The sequence below is a fragment of the Coloeus monedula genome (genome assembly GCF_965178545.1).
Source record: "Coloeus monedula genome assembly, chromosome: Z".
Classification (NCBI taxonomy): domain Eukaryota; kingdom Metazoa; phylum Chordata; class Aves; order Passeriformes; family Corvidae; genus Coloeus; species Coloeus monedula.
Window position 1 is genome coordinate 8,010,754 of NC_138822.1, and position 15,312 is coordinate 8,026,065.

The following is a 15,312-nucleotide window of genomic DNA, read 5'->3' on the forward strand; positions in this document are numbered from 1 at the left end:
GGTCAGGAGTCTTTCTATTTGTTCGTATTGTGGTTATATTTCACATCTGGACTACCTGTAGTCATCTGCAAATGGCCTGTTAGCTTTTGTGGTATCCTTCTAGCACTGTTCAATGTAAATCCAACTGGATTTTCAGTGATGTTTTAGTTAAAGAGCAATCTTCTTGGTTACCAAAATACTCTTATGAAAAACACTTGCATGTTTTGTTCCAGTTATTCCACTTGATAAATCCTTGACTCTACTGCCACTGGTGATACGTGGTACTTTTAAACATGTATTGCAAGGAAACTTAGTGAATACCATCTGCGCAAGATTTTAATTTACTTAATTTTTAAAACATAGGATTTTTAAGAACGGACTGGATTCTAACAAAGTCATTTGTCATCTTTGTGTATTTTTTTTTTCCTGTGGGCTGGGAAAGACATGTAAGGGGAGCTATCTTTCAGTAGTGCATGATCATCTTATATGCTGATGGAAAACCAACTCACTGTATTTCCTTTCTTTCCTCTTCAGTCTTGAAGATTTAAAAATTTGTTTTGTGGTATAGTTTCTTTTAGGCATGATGTGGTTCTGGAGGTAGTTTCCAGGGTAGATGCAGGGGTAACTAGACTGCATTATCTTTTAAATCTTCTTAAAAATAAGCATCTTATTTCACGTAAGAGGAATAATTTTACATCTGAATTTGTAAAGATTAGATTGGAATTGCCTCAAATTCAATTAAGCCACACTGCATGGACGTGCTGGGAATATAAATGCAATTACTGTAAATTTGTACAAATTGATTTGTTGCATTATCTTGCTAATCTAACATACGGTACTTTTTGTGTCCATATTGCAGACGGCAACTCCAAACTAACATGGCAGTCAGACTGTGTGATGTGGCTTCTCTGCTTAGAAGTGGTTCGTGGGCAGCAGAGCCTTGGACTGGGGTCTGTGGGACTTTTCTTAAATTCTGTAGGCTACTCTTTTACATGTTAATAGTGCTGAGGCCATACCAAAGTCTTATAACCTTCCATTTGGAATGCTAACTCGCTTATATGTTTCATTATAGGCTGTAGGTGGTGTTCCTATTCTGTGAGAGCCTAGAGCACACGGGCATACCAAGACAACTTTTTCTGTAATACGGTGATCTCCTGTAGAAATTACACTGCAGAGGCTTGCCTTTCTTCTAATGTCAATTAGATTTTAGTACTAATTGAAAATACATGGTGGATAATTGAAGAGTAGTATTGTACTAAAATGGTTTTGGTATGGTCTGAATACTAACTTGCAGTAACTTTTAAAACCTGTATACTTGTGTTTTTATGATTACTATTTTAAAAGTATATTTGCCAGTCTATTCTAAGAATTTTTTAAAAACTGTAAATTTATCTCGAACTATTTTTCTGAGTGAAAAATATTTAGTGCTTTGTCTTTTATGAACAGTTCTCTTTAGCCTATTAGTGGGGTATGCATTATTTGTAAAACATATTAGTATCACTTTATTCAGAGCAGATGGTTGTATAGCTGAGAGATGCTGAAATTTTCAGCAGACACAGGCTACTGCAGCTGTTCACTTGAATGTTGGCTTAGGATCTCATTCTTGCCACCTGAACATGAAAATAAATGTGCAATTAAGAGAGAATTGTTTGTTGTCCCTGCTAAATCCTGCTAATTTTGATCAATGAACACTTCAAATTTGAGAATAAAAGACAAAAAGGGGAAAAAGGCAATCCTGCAGAGCCTCAGAGCACAGCATTGGTGACTACTACCTTTAACAGATATGCTAAAGTTTTGAAAAGTAATTTATCTTAATTGGGATAATCTACTTTATCATCTTTGCAGTGGACTTGTTCCATCAGTGCCAGGAGCAGGTTACCCCTTGGAGTTTGTCACAAGGGAAGAAAATGTTGTTCCAGTTGTAGCTCTTCAGAAAAACTAGATCACGCTTTTCTAATGAGTGTTCTTAATAGATGTATCCCTTTTTTGCATTGTGCTGAAGTAACCTTTTGAAAAATACTTCTGTATGCAGAACACAGAAATGTGTTCCCAGAAATGTCTAAGTTGTACTTCTAATAAGAAACTCAACTTAGCCCCTCTCGTGTTACTAGGAAGTTCAGTTATGCAGTCCCTGAACACAGTTGACTTTGTCAGCTGTTTGGATATGCGCTGATTCCATATGGTGCTTTAAACAGGACTGTTAGGACAGACCCTTCAGAGGTCCTGATGCTGCTCTGATTTTACAAGAGGCTTTTTCTTGAGAACTCCTCTTAGCAGTTTAATTATGAGGTTGAATTTCAGTGATTGATGGATTTCTATAGTGAACTTCTTGTGTTGAAATATGTATTTCTGGAGAATTAACTTACATAGTTTTCTCTTGCACGTTATCCTGGATAGTTGGTCTCAAACAGGGTTTGCCCAAATCTTAGATATTAGCATGCCATTAAAAATCCTTTGTATTTACCAGCTGCTGCCATTCAGTCACTGACTGTGATGGCAGAGAGCCTTTTGTATATGTGGCAGCTTGTGGACAAGTACTTGTTTACAAGTCCTCCAAATTATTTCTGTTGCATCTTGCAATCATACAGGCATTTACTTTGGGGTGAGACACAGTAGAATCAGAATGGTTTGAGCTGAAAGTACATTAGAGACTCTCTAACTCTAATGCACTTGCCATGAACAGGGACACCCCCCCACTAGATCAGGTTGCTCAAAGCTCCATCCAACCTGACCTTGAATATTTCAAGGGATGGGGCATCCACAGCCTCTCTGGGTAAGTGCCTTCCCACCCTCACGGTAAAGAATTTCTTCCTAATATGTAGTCTAAACCTACTCTCTTCCAGTTTTAAGACATTCCCCTTTGTCCTGTCACTACATGCTCTTCAAAAATGTCTCTTTCCATCTTTCTTGTTAGCTCCCTTCAGGTACTAAAAGGCCGCAATTAGGCCACCCCAAAGTCTTCTCTTTTCCAGGCTGAATAAACCTGATTCTCTCAGCATTTTGCTGCAGGAGACATGCTCCATGCCTCTGATCCATGCCCTCCTCTGGACTCACTCCAGCAGGTCCATGTCCTTCCTGTGCTGGGACCCCACAGCTGGGTGCAGTGTTCCAGGTGGGGTCTCACCAGAGCAGAGCAGAAGGGCAGAATCCCCTCCCTCCCCTGCTGCCCACGCTGCTTTGGATGCAGCCCAGGACACATTTGGCTTTCTGGGCTGTGGGTGAGTGCTCATGGCTGGGTCATGTCCAGCCTCTCACCCACCAGCACTCCCAAATCCTTCTCACAGGGCTGCTCTCCATCTGTTCATCCCCAGCCTGTGCTGATACTGGGAATGTCCTGACCTAGGTGCAGTACCTTGTTCTTGGTCTTGTTAAACCTCATGAGATTCCCATGGGTCCACTTTTTGAGCTTGTCCAGGTCCCTCTGAATGGCATCCTGAGCTTCAGGAGTGTCAACAGCACCACGCAGCTTGGGGTCATCTGCAGACTTGTGGAGGGTACACTCAATGCATTTGTCTGTGTTATCAGTGAAGACACTGAATAGTACTGGTTCCAGTATGGACCCCTGAGGGACTCCACTTGTCACTGATGTCCATTGAGGCTCTGAGCTATTGACCACCACCTCTAGATGCTACTGTCCAATCACTTTCTTATCCATCTATTAATCTACCCATAAATACTACCCATTTTAGAGATTAAGATGTAGAGGAAAGTGTCAAAGGCTTTACAGAAGGCCAGATAAATGACATCTGTAGCCCTTCCCTTGTCCACTGATGGAGTCACTTCATCACAGAAAGGCCACTTGGTTGGTCAAGCAGAACTTGCCCTTGGTGCAGCCATGCTGGCTGTCTCAAATAGCTTCCCTGTTCTCCATCTGCCTTAGCACAGGTTCTAGGAGGATCTCTTCTGTGATCTTCCAGACACAGAGTAGTTCTGGAGTGATCTAAAAGTAAATCAAGTTCAAGATTCAAATTTAATTGTTCTCAGAGTTCAGGGAAGGAAAGAAATATGAAAAAGGAATTGTCAGTTTTGTCAATTGAAAGCATTTAGAAACCTGATTCCTGTGGCGACAGAAGTTTGGCATGGATGTTGTCAAGGAAGAGTGTATTTTCCATCGCAGTACATTCATATATTCTCAAGTATCTCTTTAAAGTACTAATCTTGACTTCTGCTATTTCTCATGAGATATACTCTTTGGATACAGTTAATGCCCACCTCTTTTTGAAAATAATCAAATGCTATTACCTTAAAAGCTGCGTTTCATGTTATTTCAGGAACCAGTTGTAAGTTTATAGAAATGATTACTCTTGCGACAGTCCAGTTTTGTTTGGTAACTTCTATAGGAGAAAGGCTGTGATTCCCCTAAATGAAGGGAATGGCAGAGGATGGAAACTAAGCTTTGAGTGCTAATTTTATTTTGTGAGCTTGTAAAAGATACAGTTTATTTGACTGCAAGCTTTTAAAGTATTGTCTTGACTAACAGTTTAACATCCTTCTGTATTGGTGTTTGGGTTTTTTTTCATGCATGTAAAGGCAGTATATGGCCTTGGCAGTACCATTTCTGCCTAGTGACAGGTCTTTTAGGTTCTTGATTGGATTCTCCTAGATGCTGAAATACAAATTTTGATGGTTCTTGTTTTCTGTATTTTTCATCAGGTAATTGCTGCCATGGAAACACAACTGTCTAATGGACCAACTTGTAATAACACAGCCCATGGTTCAGCCACCATAAACAACTGCTCATCACCAGTTGATTCTGGGAACACAGAAGACAGCAAGACCAATTTAATAGTCAACTACCTTCCACAGAACATGACACAAGAGGAACTGAAGAGTCTGTTTGGCAGCATTGGGGAGATAGAATCCTGCAAGCTGGTCAGGGACAAAATAACAGGTAATGTTTGTTTTGGAGTTTTCTGTATCTTTTCATTTTTCCAAGCAGTGAACTCTCAGATGGTGTTCTGCAATTCTCTTAAGTAATGGAATAAAGGCAGAGGGAACCAATGCTGATGCTGCTACTCAGAAGGAACTTAGATTAATAATTTTTTGGATTCTATACCCCAAAATTAAGCATCTGTATTGGCATTTCATTTAGATTAATTTGAGTGCTATAAATGCTAACAGGACATTTAAACCTGTGCTTTGCAGTACTAGGAAAGAAGATTTCACATGTGGAAAAGCAGATATAAGGTTTCCTTGAACTTTAATTCAACCTCGTTTAAGTTGACTTCAGCTCTTGTTGATGCAAAGCTCCTTCTTTTCAGGGATGCAGGTAATGAAGCTTGTACCTTGGAAAAAGGGCAGATTACCTTACTTCATAGGTAAAGCTGCTTTTGCATTGCAGCACTTGAACAGTTTCTTTAGGATGCCCACTTGAATCAATTTGTGCTCTTTGGCTTCCTTCTTATTGAACAGTCTCTGGCTGACTTCTGTTGGCATAATGTTGTTGGGTTCCCCTATGCCTCTGAATAACCAGCAGATTACTTACTCTTGGGACGTTAGGTAGTGGGATGGGGAAATCTGTGAAGTACCCTGCTTTAGCATGTTAGTCTGGGATACTGAAATCACTGGTTTTAGTTGTTCTGGCCTGACCAAACCTCACAGTAATCTTTGCTCTTCAGCGTGAAGAATGCTGAATGTTCTTGGGGATGCCAAAGAAACCAGACTGGGCTGATGCCACAACTTGCTGTCTTCAGGTGAAATCTTGTTGATGGAGAAAACAAGCCTGTTTTCTCTGTAGGTGATGAATTCAATGCTTTGAAACAAAATGTCCCTTCCTTAGGTGTTTCCTGATCTCTTGTTCTGGCACTGGAAAGATGTAACTGGTACTTCATCAGTTAATGGGATGGCTATTCAAAGACAGTTCGTCTCTGTCTGGCATATCCCACATATTTAGCATTCCTTGTCAAAATTGCTTAGGAATTACTTCAGAAGCTACTGCAGGCCCACAGAAGTGACCCTCAAGGTCTTAATGATCAATGTCCAAAGTGTCCACATCCTGACACGATGGGTCTGATGTTCTGTTTGCCAGAAGCCACCATTGCTGCTACATAGTTTCAAAAGACTCCTTACCTGGAAATAGAGCTAGTCTTAATTGTAGACCTCTTGTTTCAAGGTGCGCTGTTTTCTATATAGCATGAATTGATGTCTTAGAAGGATCCTGAATTTAAATTACATTCTCAGTAGCTGAGAACTCCAGAGTTGAAACTAATGGAGATAGTTTTTTCTGCTTACCAGAGAGCAGCTCCTCAGCTTTGAGGCATACTTTCAGCTGTTAGCAAAAACGCTGCATCAGACTTATTCCAAAAGGTTTTAATATTTTAAGGGAGATTGAGAAATATGGTGTCTGACCTTGTAACTGCATTGGGAGCATATTTCTGATATAAGTAGCCTGGAGTAAGATAACAGATGCTGAGGAGAAAGCTCTTTAGTTCCAGTCCTGTTCTTACTCATTTTCAGGTTTTCTTCAGAGAGTTTGAAAAGAAAATTTTTCTTCTAAATCCAGAACAGGGATTGTTACCAGGCTCTATGAAGGAAGAGATTTGGCACGAATGTCAGAGTTTTATAGGTTTAATTCCTCTGTTAAAATGTAATTCTTTTTGTCCTTCTTAAATGAATTGTCATGAGCGCTAGTTACTTGTTGAGTACATTCAAATGATAAATTTAGGGTAGCACAGAGGTTGAAATACACTCCTGTACTTACACAATCACCGAGGTCTGTAATGGCTTGTGTCTCCACCGCTCTGTGCCTGCTAGTTTGCAAACAGAGTGGAGTTTGGTGGCAGCACATGAGAGCCAGTCCAGTCTTGTCCTTGGCTTAGAGTGGTACCATCCTGCAAGCTCGATTTCAATGAGTGTGTTTCTCTTCATGGCCACTATCACTGGTGGGTAAGGCCAACAATAGGGAGGAAGTAACCATAGCCCACAGATCTCTGGGTCAGAGATCAACTTGTGTACCCCAAAGAGCATCCACTGGGATCATGTGTGAGGTGTGATCTCTGCAGCTGTGCCCAGTAGAAACCACAGTCCTGTCCTGAGAGTCAGAGTTAAGCCGTGATTACTGGATTGCCAGTGCCATGTGTTATCTTGAGGCCAGCCACTGTTACCTTGACCCAAATATTCATGAGCATCCAGTGGATTTGAACCAAGTTATCTCCCAACCTCTTACTTAGTACTCACTCTGTGATCACATCTGCAACAATGAAGTGCACATGCGTTATCATAGAATCACAGAACGGTTTGAGTTGGATGGAACCTTAACATGCATCTGATTCCAATGTCCTTGCCATGGGCAGGGACACCTCCCACTTAACAAGTGAACTGCCCCATTTCCTTGAAGCTGTCTGCATACTCTAGGATTGAGAGGAGTTGAACTTGAAGGCCTTCCTGCTCTGGAGAACCTGTTGAAGGGGAAGGAGGCACCCTGGAGCTCACGTACTGTTTTTTTGTGAACAGTTTGAAGTCCAAATCCTGATTATTTTATTGATTTTTAGCTAGGGGTTTACTTGTGAATAAGGTAAGAGAGAAAGCTGATCTGTGAAGGTTCCTGATGGTCATCTCCAAGCATGTACTTAATGAGCACAACTTTCTGTTGGGGCAACATTAGTAGCTGAAGTGAATTCTGCTTTCTCTATTAGTGGAAAACCATTGCAAGTGTTATCAGTAAGAATTAAGATAGCTGATTGCTGTTTTGTTGTTTTACTGAAGGTAATTAAATTAAATGTTGATGGTATTGAAGATTTTAAAGGGTGCTGAAGAAAAGTCTCTCTTCATGTGAGAATCCCACTGACAACAGCATCTGATAAGTGGGTCATGAACGTCACTTTTATCTTCACTTACTAACCAGAGAATCTGTCAGGAATGAGTCATTGTGCCTAGATATTTTAGAGTCTGTGTTAACTCTTACATGCTTTTCACTAATGCAGATGTATGTCAATACAAATTACAAAACTGCTGCTTAAGTTAATTGTGGTTGTACAATGGGTAGGAGACCCTGGTCTCAGCAAAGCAACGTAACTGAATTCCAGTCAGCCACTCTAGATAGCTGTTTAATTTACCTTAAGTGCTGCTACATGTTTAAGGCAGCAGAGATAACATTTATCATATAATGATAACGTTTTATGTAATCTAATGTTAGGCATGTATAATTTTTAAAAATAACCTAAAAATACTCTTAAATGTTAGGGAAGGGGGTAAAATGGGATGAAACTTAATTATTGGAACTGCCCCTGGTCAGGCGCTTGAAAGCACATGCTTTCTCCTTGCACAAGATAGATGGATTTAGCAGCTTTTGAAAAAATAGAAGACAGTAGTAGCTACCACTTAAAATATGAGAGATACCATAGTATGGTAAACATTTTCTGGACCTACTTTTCTGAAACTTGAATATAGGTAAAAATGTGACTGTAGTCTCCTTAAAAAAAACCCAACAAAGTACATTCTTTTACCTCCCACTGTTTTTAGTACAAATTCAGCTGTACGTGTGGAAGATTAATGCCTAATTTTCACATCATGGAATAATCTCCCTGTTTTCAGAAGTGCTTGTGGCATTGTTAGCTAAACTGAAACTCGTGGAATATAGAATCCTTAATTTCAGAAAGCAGCTAACTGGGATGTCTTAAACTTGTCTTCAGAGCTTCGGTATATGCTCATAAAATTCACAACTTATTTGCTTTAAAAGAGAACCTGCTTGTGAGTCGGTCTGGTTTTCTTGTCTCCTTAACTGTGTTTGAACTACTAATAATGCTTGTATGTGGATTTCATTTGCAGTTTAGGATGTCTGTCTAGAAAGTGAGACAGGATGTGCTTAGGGACCTAGCCTGGGACTGTATTTCACATTCATAGACTTGTGTATGAGCTGTGAAGCTGTGGTAATACTGTTACCTTTAGTACAAGGAGACAGCTGCTCTGCACCTGAAAACTTCATTATTTCCTGCTGCCTTCTACCATCTCTGCTTGAAGATAAAGTCTACTTTAGGGCATTCCTGCTGATCACTGTTACATGGCATGTTTTTCAGACTGGATCCAGCTGCCTTACTGTGGAGCTTACATGTTGGTTGAAAGCCTGATCCTCTTACACACCTTTTTCAAAAAAATCTGTGTTCCTGTTTGGCTTGTGGGCGGTAACTGTCCATCACATTGTGGTGGCATTTCTTTATGGTGAACATTACAGGCTCACGGGGTAAAATTCAAGTCTTATGTGACCCCTTAAAAATTTCATAGACTTTTTCAGTGTAGAGTACAATCCAGAGTGCTGTAGTGTAGTCTACAGTACATTGTGATGGACACTCATGTAGAGGAAGGGTCACATTTCTATCTCTTACACCTATTTCTGTAAGACTAAAGCTAACAGGATATCTTGTTTGATTTGTAAATTTCATCTTGTCCTCTTGAAGATAATAGTTTCGCAGGTACTTTGAAGTACTCTCTCATTCCTGTGTTTCACAAAGTGAAGTTGTAAAATGCAGCACACAATTCAGATGTCTAGAACTGTCATTGTAGAAAAACTGCCTGAAAGTTGAACACTTCCATAAAATTGTTGAAGCAGCTTTGTCAGTATGTTTGCAACTAAAGCTTGTACAGAGAATTTTAGTTCTCATGCATGTTCTCTGTTTACATTGAAGTACCATGGTAATAAATGCAAAGGATTCTGAGTTGGTCAGAGAAATAGAAAAAAAAATATCTAGAGTTGTACACGGTGTCGTCAGATGGTGTGTGTGTGTTGTTCACAGTGGTAACACTGGTCACAATTCAGTGTGGGCCGTGTATATGCTTATAGTCAGTGCTGCAGTGTTAGGAGGGAGTCTGCTCTATCAGATCCTTGGTTATGGAGCACTCAGTCTCCTCTGGTGCAGAGTCAGAGGAAACACTTGTCACAATGCTGATTTATAGTCTGCCAAAGCAGCTGAGGCTGTGACTTGGAGAAGGATTTTCTCTTCTGAGGGGTAAGTGCCCTGTTTCAACACAGCACAGCTGAAACACTGATTTCTTAGAGATGACTTTTATGCTTGCTGTGACTTGTTCAGCAATCTTCTGGTAATCAAGGGAAACCTATTTATGTCCTCAGTGGAAGCAATACAAAGTGTGTTATCTGACTGGCTGCTTGAATCTAGAACATGTGACACTTGTTAACCTCTGTAGCGTTCTCTCTTTCTATCATAACATTGTGAATGTTAGTGTCTGGCAAGGGCAGAGCCGTTGGAAACCTTATGCCTTGTCAGTGCTACTGCACATCTAAAACTCCTGACTTTGAAAGTGATCTCAGTTGAGGCTGGACTGCCAGTTTCTTTCAAGTCTCTTGTCACTGTTGCTCTGAGCAGTGTTAGCTTTCTCTTCAACTCTAATAAATCTTTCACTTCCCTTAATGGAATTTTTAATTTTAGGGCATCTAAACCTTACAGGAAGATGGGGAAAAAAATATGATCATGCCTTAATCTGAGGCTCTTAATCTGGGGCTTCTTGCTTCCTTGAAGATAAGGTAGGGGGCCAGGTAGGTGGGTCATTTTCCTTTTTATGTCCCAGAGGAAGACAGTGTGGCACATTGGTGGAGTGGCTTAGTGTTCAAAGTTACTTTATTTACAGTGTAGAAAGTTTAAAGTATTCCCATGACAAAAAAAAAAAAAGAAAAAAAAAGAAAAAAAAGAAAAATTTGACCATAGTAGGGCAATGAGTAGCTGGAATTCCAGGTATTTGCTCATATAGTACAAGTGCCTGATACAGAGAGGACCACATGAATGAACAGAGTACAACAACTTCGTCATGTTTCAGGAGCAGTTTCCTACTTTTGTGAAACTCCCCAGCTCTTTTTCCTTCTCAGTCTTTACTCTCAATGTGTTTGATGTTTGCAGTCCTATATCTAATGTATCAGATGTTTTTGTAGGGTTCTGTGCACTTGGCTGGGAGGGTAGAGTAATTGGGCAGCTAAAGGAAGCTGCCTGTGCTTTTATGGTGTGCTGAGTTTGTGATATGCAGGATTACTTGCCAGCTGCTGCTGAGTGGTGTGCTGAGACAAGTGAGTTCATCAGCCTTACAATTTCTGATTAGGGCAGGGATGTGGACAAAAGGTGCTGCCTGGAAAACTGTGCCTTGCCAGCTGAATGCGTTGTGCAAAACTTGACTGAAATGTGAAATCAAGAGTAGAAAGCAAATGGGATTAGAGGCAAATTTCTAGTTATATGAATTTGTATATATTTATGTGGTGACTGACTGCTCTCTGGAGCACCTTGCTCAAGACCTTGAAGGACAGATCTTTTGGGGACATGGAGGGTTGATCTTAAAATCATCTTTTTAATTTTCAAGTTCATGTTTTAAAATGCAGTCTCCGGTGTGGCCTGGGGACTTGGTGAGTTGTAGCACAAAGTTAATAAAGTGATTTTGAACTTTGTGTGCCTGTTGGAGAAAAGTGCAGCAGCAGAGTACTGGCTTACTTAGCTAGCTTGGGTGCTTGAAGAGCCATCCTGTTTGGACTGCAACGGTAATCCTGAAAGAGTTAAATTTCAAAGAAGCCTTATGTGTGGATCCAGAGCACAACTAAGCATCTTAAATCCATTAAGGGGTTGGAATTAAATGGTCTTTAAGATCCCTTCCAACCCAGACCATTCTGTGGTGTTTTATACTTCTGATTGCTATTTAATATTACTAAAAAGGATTTAGCAGCATTTACTGTGCCTTTTCAGAGTAAACTGCGTAATTTATTGAACTTTGCATGTCTCCTGGAAATGAGTGATGTAAACAGGTGAAGATGAAGGAAATTGTTTCCCCTTGTATTACTCTAGATAGCACTTAATTGTCTTTGTACTTCCATGTGAATTTCATTGTTATGCAGGCACAACACTGTTTTGACTTTTCAGAAGTTCATAGGCTTTGTTTTTACAAGTAAAAAAGGTAGAAAAGACTTGTTTGACTAAACCTGCCAGGGATTCACTCTTCACACTTCCAGCTTTGTGGAAACAAGCTATTTTTAAAATGATTATTCATCCATATATTAGCCTGAATTAATGAGTTGGTCTCAATATACAGCATAAGCAAGGCCTTGATGTTTTAAACATTTAACTCTTTTTATATGACTAAATAAGATTAGGGACCTTTCTGAATGTAGTGAATCAAAACAGCACTGGATCACTCTGCTTTTCAGCAAACACTCTGCTTTTTGTTGGAGATTATTGCAATATACATTATCTTGCACTTTTCTGCAGATTACTATTCACTTCTGTCAGTGACTGCCATAACTTAAAAGAAGCCTGTGGAAGCATTGGGGTTTGCAAACTGGCATTGGTCCTGTAGTGATGTGGACTTCTGTGCTTTTAGCTAAGGTTTTGGTGTTTGCTTCTACATTGGGAGTCCCAGGCTGCCAATTTGGTGTATCTCACCACTGTTTGCTCTTTCATATATGTATGTAGGTATATGTTGCTGTTACAACTTAGTGATCCTAGGCCAGCTGCTTGAATAAGGGTGGATTTTAGTGGAAGCTAGTGTGCGAGAGAGACCTTTTGTAACTTGAAGTTCTTACAGTGTAACTGCCCCTCAGGGTAACTGTGCTGTGAGATTAGAGCAAAATATTTATAACAAAGGTATGTTTCAGTAGTGTCTGCCTCAGTTTGGGTAGTGATGTAACTGACCTGCACACCCTGAAGCTTTCACTCCAAGGATGTTGTGTGGATTATAAGGACCTGGATGTCCCTACAGAAAGTAGATACTTTATCTCAGCCTCCACAAGCTGAGTAACAAGACTTGAAGCTGCAGATGCCTCTAACAGGTTAATGGCTGGTCCGTTATGTATTGAAGCAGCTAGTATATTGTGTTACAGAAGCAAGACCTTAAAAAGATGTGCAAGGAACTTTCTAGCTGCATGTGTTTATTTTCTGTAAAATATATATATATATACATTTTATTTTCTTCTATCACGGTACTTCATCTGGCAGCTCTTACTGTGAAAATCTGCCAGACTGTCATTGTGGTTTTCTGTCTACAACTCCAGAAAAGGGCTTATTATACTACTCTTTATGGAATTTTATCTTCTTGGAGTACATCAAGTCAGAGTGGAAGTAGATAGAAAGCTGTAGAATTCTAGAGAATAAAAGTATGCAAGCCTGTGGTTTTAGTAACCTTATACTTTAATCCACAGTAAAGAGAAAATAACTGAGAGGGCTCAGATCCTGCATTTCATTTTAGGATTCCTTTAATTTTTTTTTTTTTGTAAATCTACTAATTCCCGCAGCTATCAAGGACACAGCCACATTATCTTCAGGATTTCTACACTATTGACCAGCTGTTGAAATTTGGTTTTTCCTTTGCTTATTTGAAGCATTTAGTACCATTTACTAAAACAGAAGGGGATTTTTAATCTGAATTCTTTCCTGTCTTCTGAGTTTCTGGATCTGTTGAAGATAAGAGTGGCTGGTTTTTTTGTAGTCTTTCCTGGTAGCTGTGGCTTTGTGCATGTTAAGCCAAAGCTCTTTCTGAAATGCACTTGGAGCCTAATAATGCTGCATAATGGTTATGAAGTCTTGCATCTAGAGTAGGATGCATTGATTATTTCACTTCCCCACTCCTCCCCACCACCTTCTAAACTAAAAAAGCCAGGCTTACTTACGGAAGAATTTTGTTGTGTTCATGTAAGAATTAATTGTTTGTGGAGACATACTTCAGTTTCAAATAATGAAAACTTCAGCTTTTCTCAGCATAATTTTTTCCTATGTGCATTTACCAACTGCAAAGAGAAATGGCTTTCTCCCAGCTACTCAGTATTGCAGATTAGTAGTTGTTCTTGTTTGTTAATTACAGCTGTTAAAACTGAAAAAAGGATGTTCCCCTTGGACATACTTTGAAGCACATATTTTTTGAGTTGACAGCTAAGACTTAACGCTGGGGAAAGAAATTACGTTTTGAAGACAATTTATCATTTTTTTATATTTTTTTATGCATCAGTAAAGACCAGAAAAAAACCCCAGACAAACCATCTGATTTAAAGCAACATTGGAAGTTAACCTATGAAAAAAGTTCTCTGGAGCAGGGAAATATTTTTCAAACTTAGGATCATGGTACGTTTCCAGATATCTTTCGAAACTCTAAGAATAAGTAGCAGATAAAACCTGGACAAAAACCAAATCAAAACAACCATGACAAAGTAGTATGTGTTCCTGGGAAGTTTGGGGTATGAATTTATGTTCAGGTGTATCCTGGTTTTGGCTGGGAATAAGAGTTCCTTTATTCTCAGCAGCAGGTACCGTGCTGTGTTTTGGAATCAGTATGAAAATAATGTTGATAACACACTGATGGTTTGGCTGTTGCTGAGCAGTGCTTACCCTGAGTCAAGGACTGTCCAGTGTTTCATGCTCTGCCAGCAAGCAGGTGTGGGAGCATAGCCAGGTCAGAGGACTTGAACCTGGGATAGAGGGTAGGATTTGCTATGAGCCAGCAGATGGTGAGCAGTTTTATTGTCTATCACTTGTTTTTTTGGGGCTTCTCTCCTTTTTTAGTTCCTTTTATTAGTAGTATTACATTTCACTTCGTTTTAATTGCTAAGCTGGTCTTCACTGGCAAGATTTTAATTCTCCTCCTCTTTTAAACCAGGATGTGAGGGGGAGTGGTTTTAGTTGTGGCTATGTGTTCTTAGCTGCCAGCTGGGTTTAAAGCACAACAGTGTCATTCCGGTTTTTTGCTTGTGTGAGCACATTACTGCAGGTTTTGAAACACCTCAGCAGTGGAAAAAAGTTCTCTACATCCACTTGCTTGTTCCTGGTGACTAGGTGGGAATAAGGCAGAATATGTAAAACTGCTAGCTGTATTCCTGACAAGGAACAAATTGACTGCAAAAGAAAAAACTGAGGTGCCTAGAACATGTTACTACTAATAACGGTAAAAATAAATGGGTAAAGCTAGCTTTCAAAAAGTAAGTTGGTTTGGCAAATTCTACGGTGTTCTTTCACTTCAGAGTGGTAAGGAGCTTCTCCTTGTAATATGACAAGCTAGTTTGTAAGAAAGCCTGGGTGTCTAGTGCAGTCTTCATTATTTCAAGTAGTTTGTGGCTGTCACTTGTTATGTTTGAACACAAGGCAGTAAAGGGCAGGATTCTCAGTGTTCCTCCTCCTGTAGTGTCCATAAGCGTTTGCTGTTTCTTTTGCTTGTGCAACAGCATGTACCTTTCCATGCAGTCCCTGCTTTCAACCATGCTTTCTGGGGTTCAGATTTCCTATTTGGACGTGGTGTATCTCTGTTAGTAACTTTCAGTTGATGTCTCTTCTGGCTTGCTTAACATCTTTTATCAGGTTCATATAATGCTTAGCATTCATGGTACCCCTTACCACTGGCTTTCTCCACTTGCTGCAGGGAAGAACC

General features: G+C 39.8%; 1 protein-coding gene across 4 annotated transcripts in view; it reads left to right on the forward strand.

Moving 5' to 3' along the window:
* Nucleotides 1-842: 842 nt before the first annotated feature.
* The window catches only part of ELAVL2 (ELAV like RNA binding protein 2), a gene marked incomplete at its 3' end in the record, with an annotated part of 49,154 nt that continues 34,684 nt past the window's right edge, over nt 843-15,312 (forward strand). For 2 of the 4 annotated variants that reach the window (XM_082300906.1, XM_082300909.1), the window contains exons 1-2: nt 843-929; nt 4,633-4,870. In XM_082300906.1, coding sequence (XP_082157032.1) covers nt 858-929; nt 4,633-4,870 — 310 coding nt within the window. In that variant the 5' untranslated portion in view covers nt 843-857. Of the gene's footprint in view, nt 930-4,632; nt 4,871-15,312 lie in introns of those variants that run through there. The other 2 variants (XM_082300907.1, XM_082300908.1) reach the window with 2 other exon arrangements.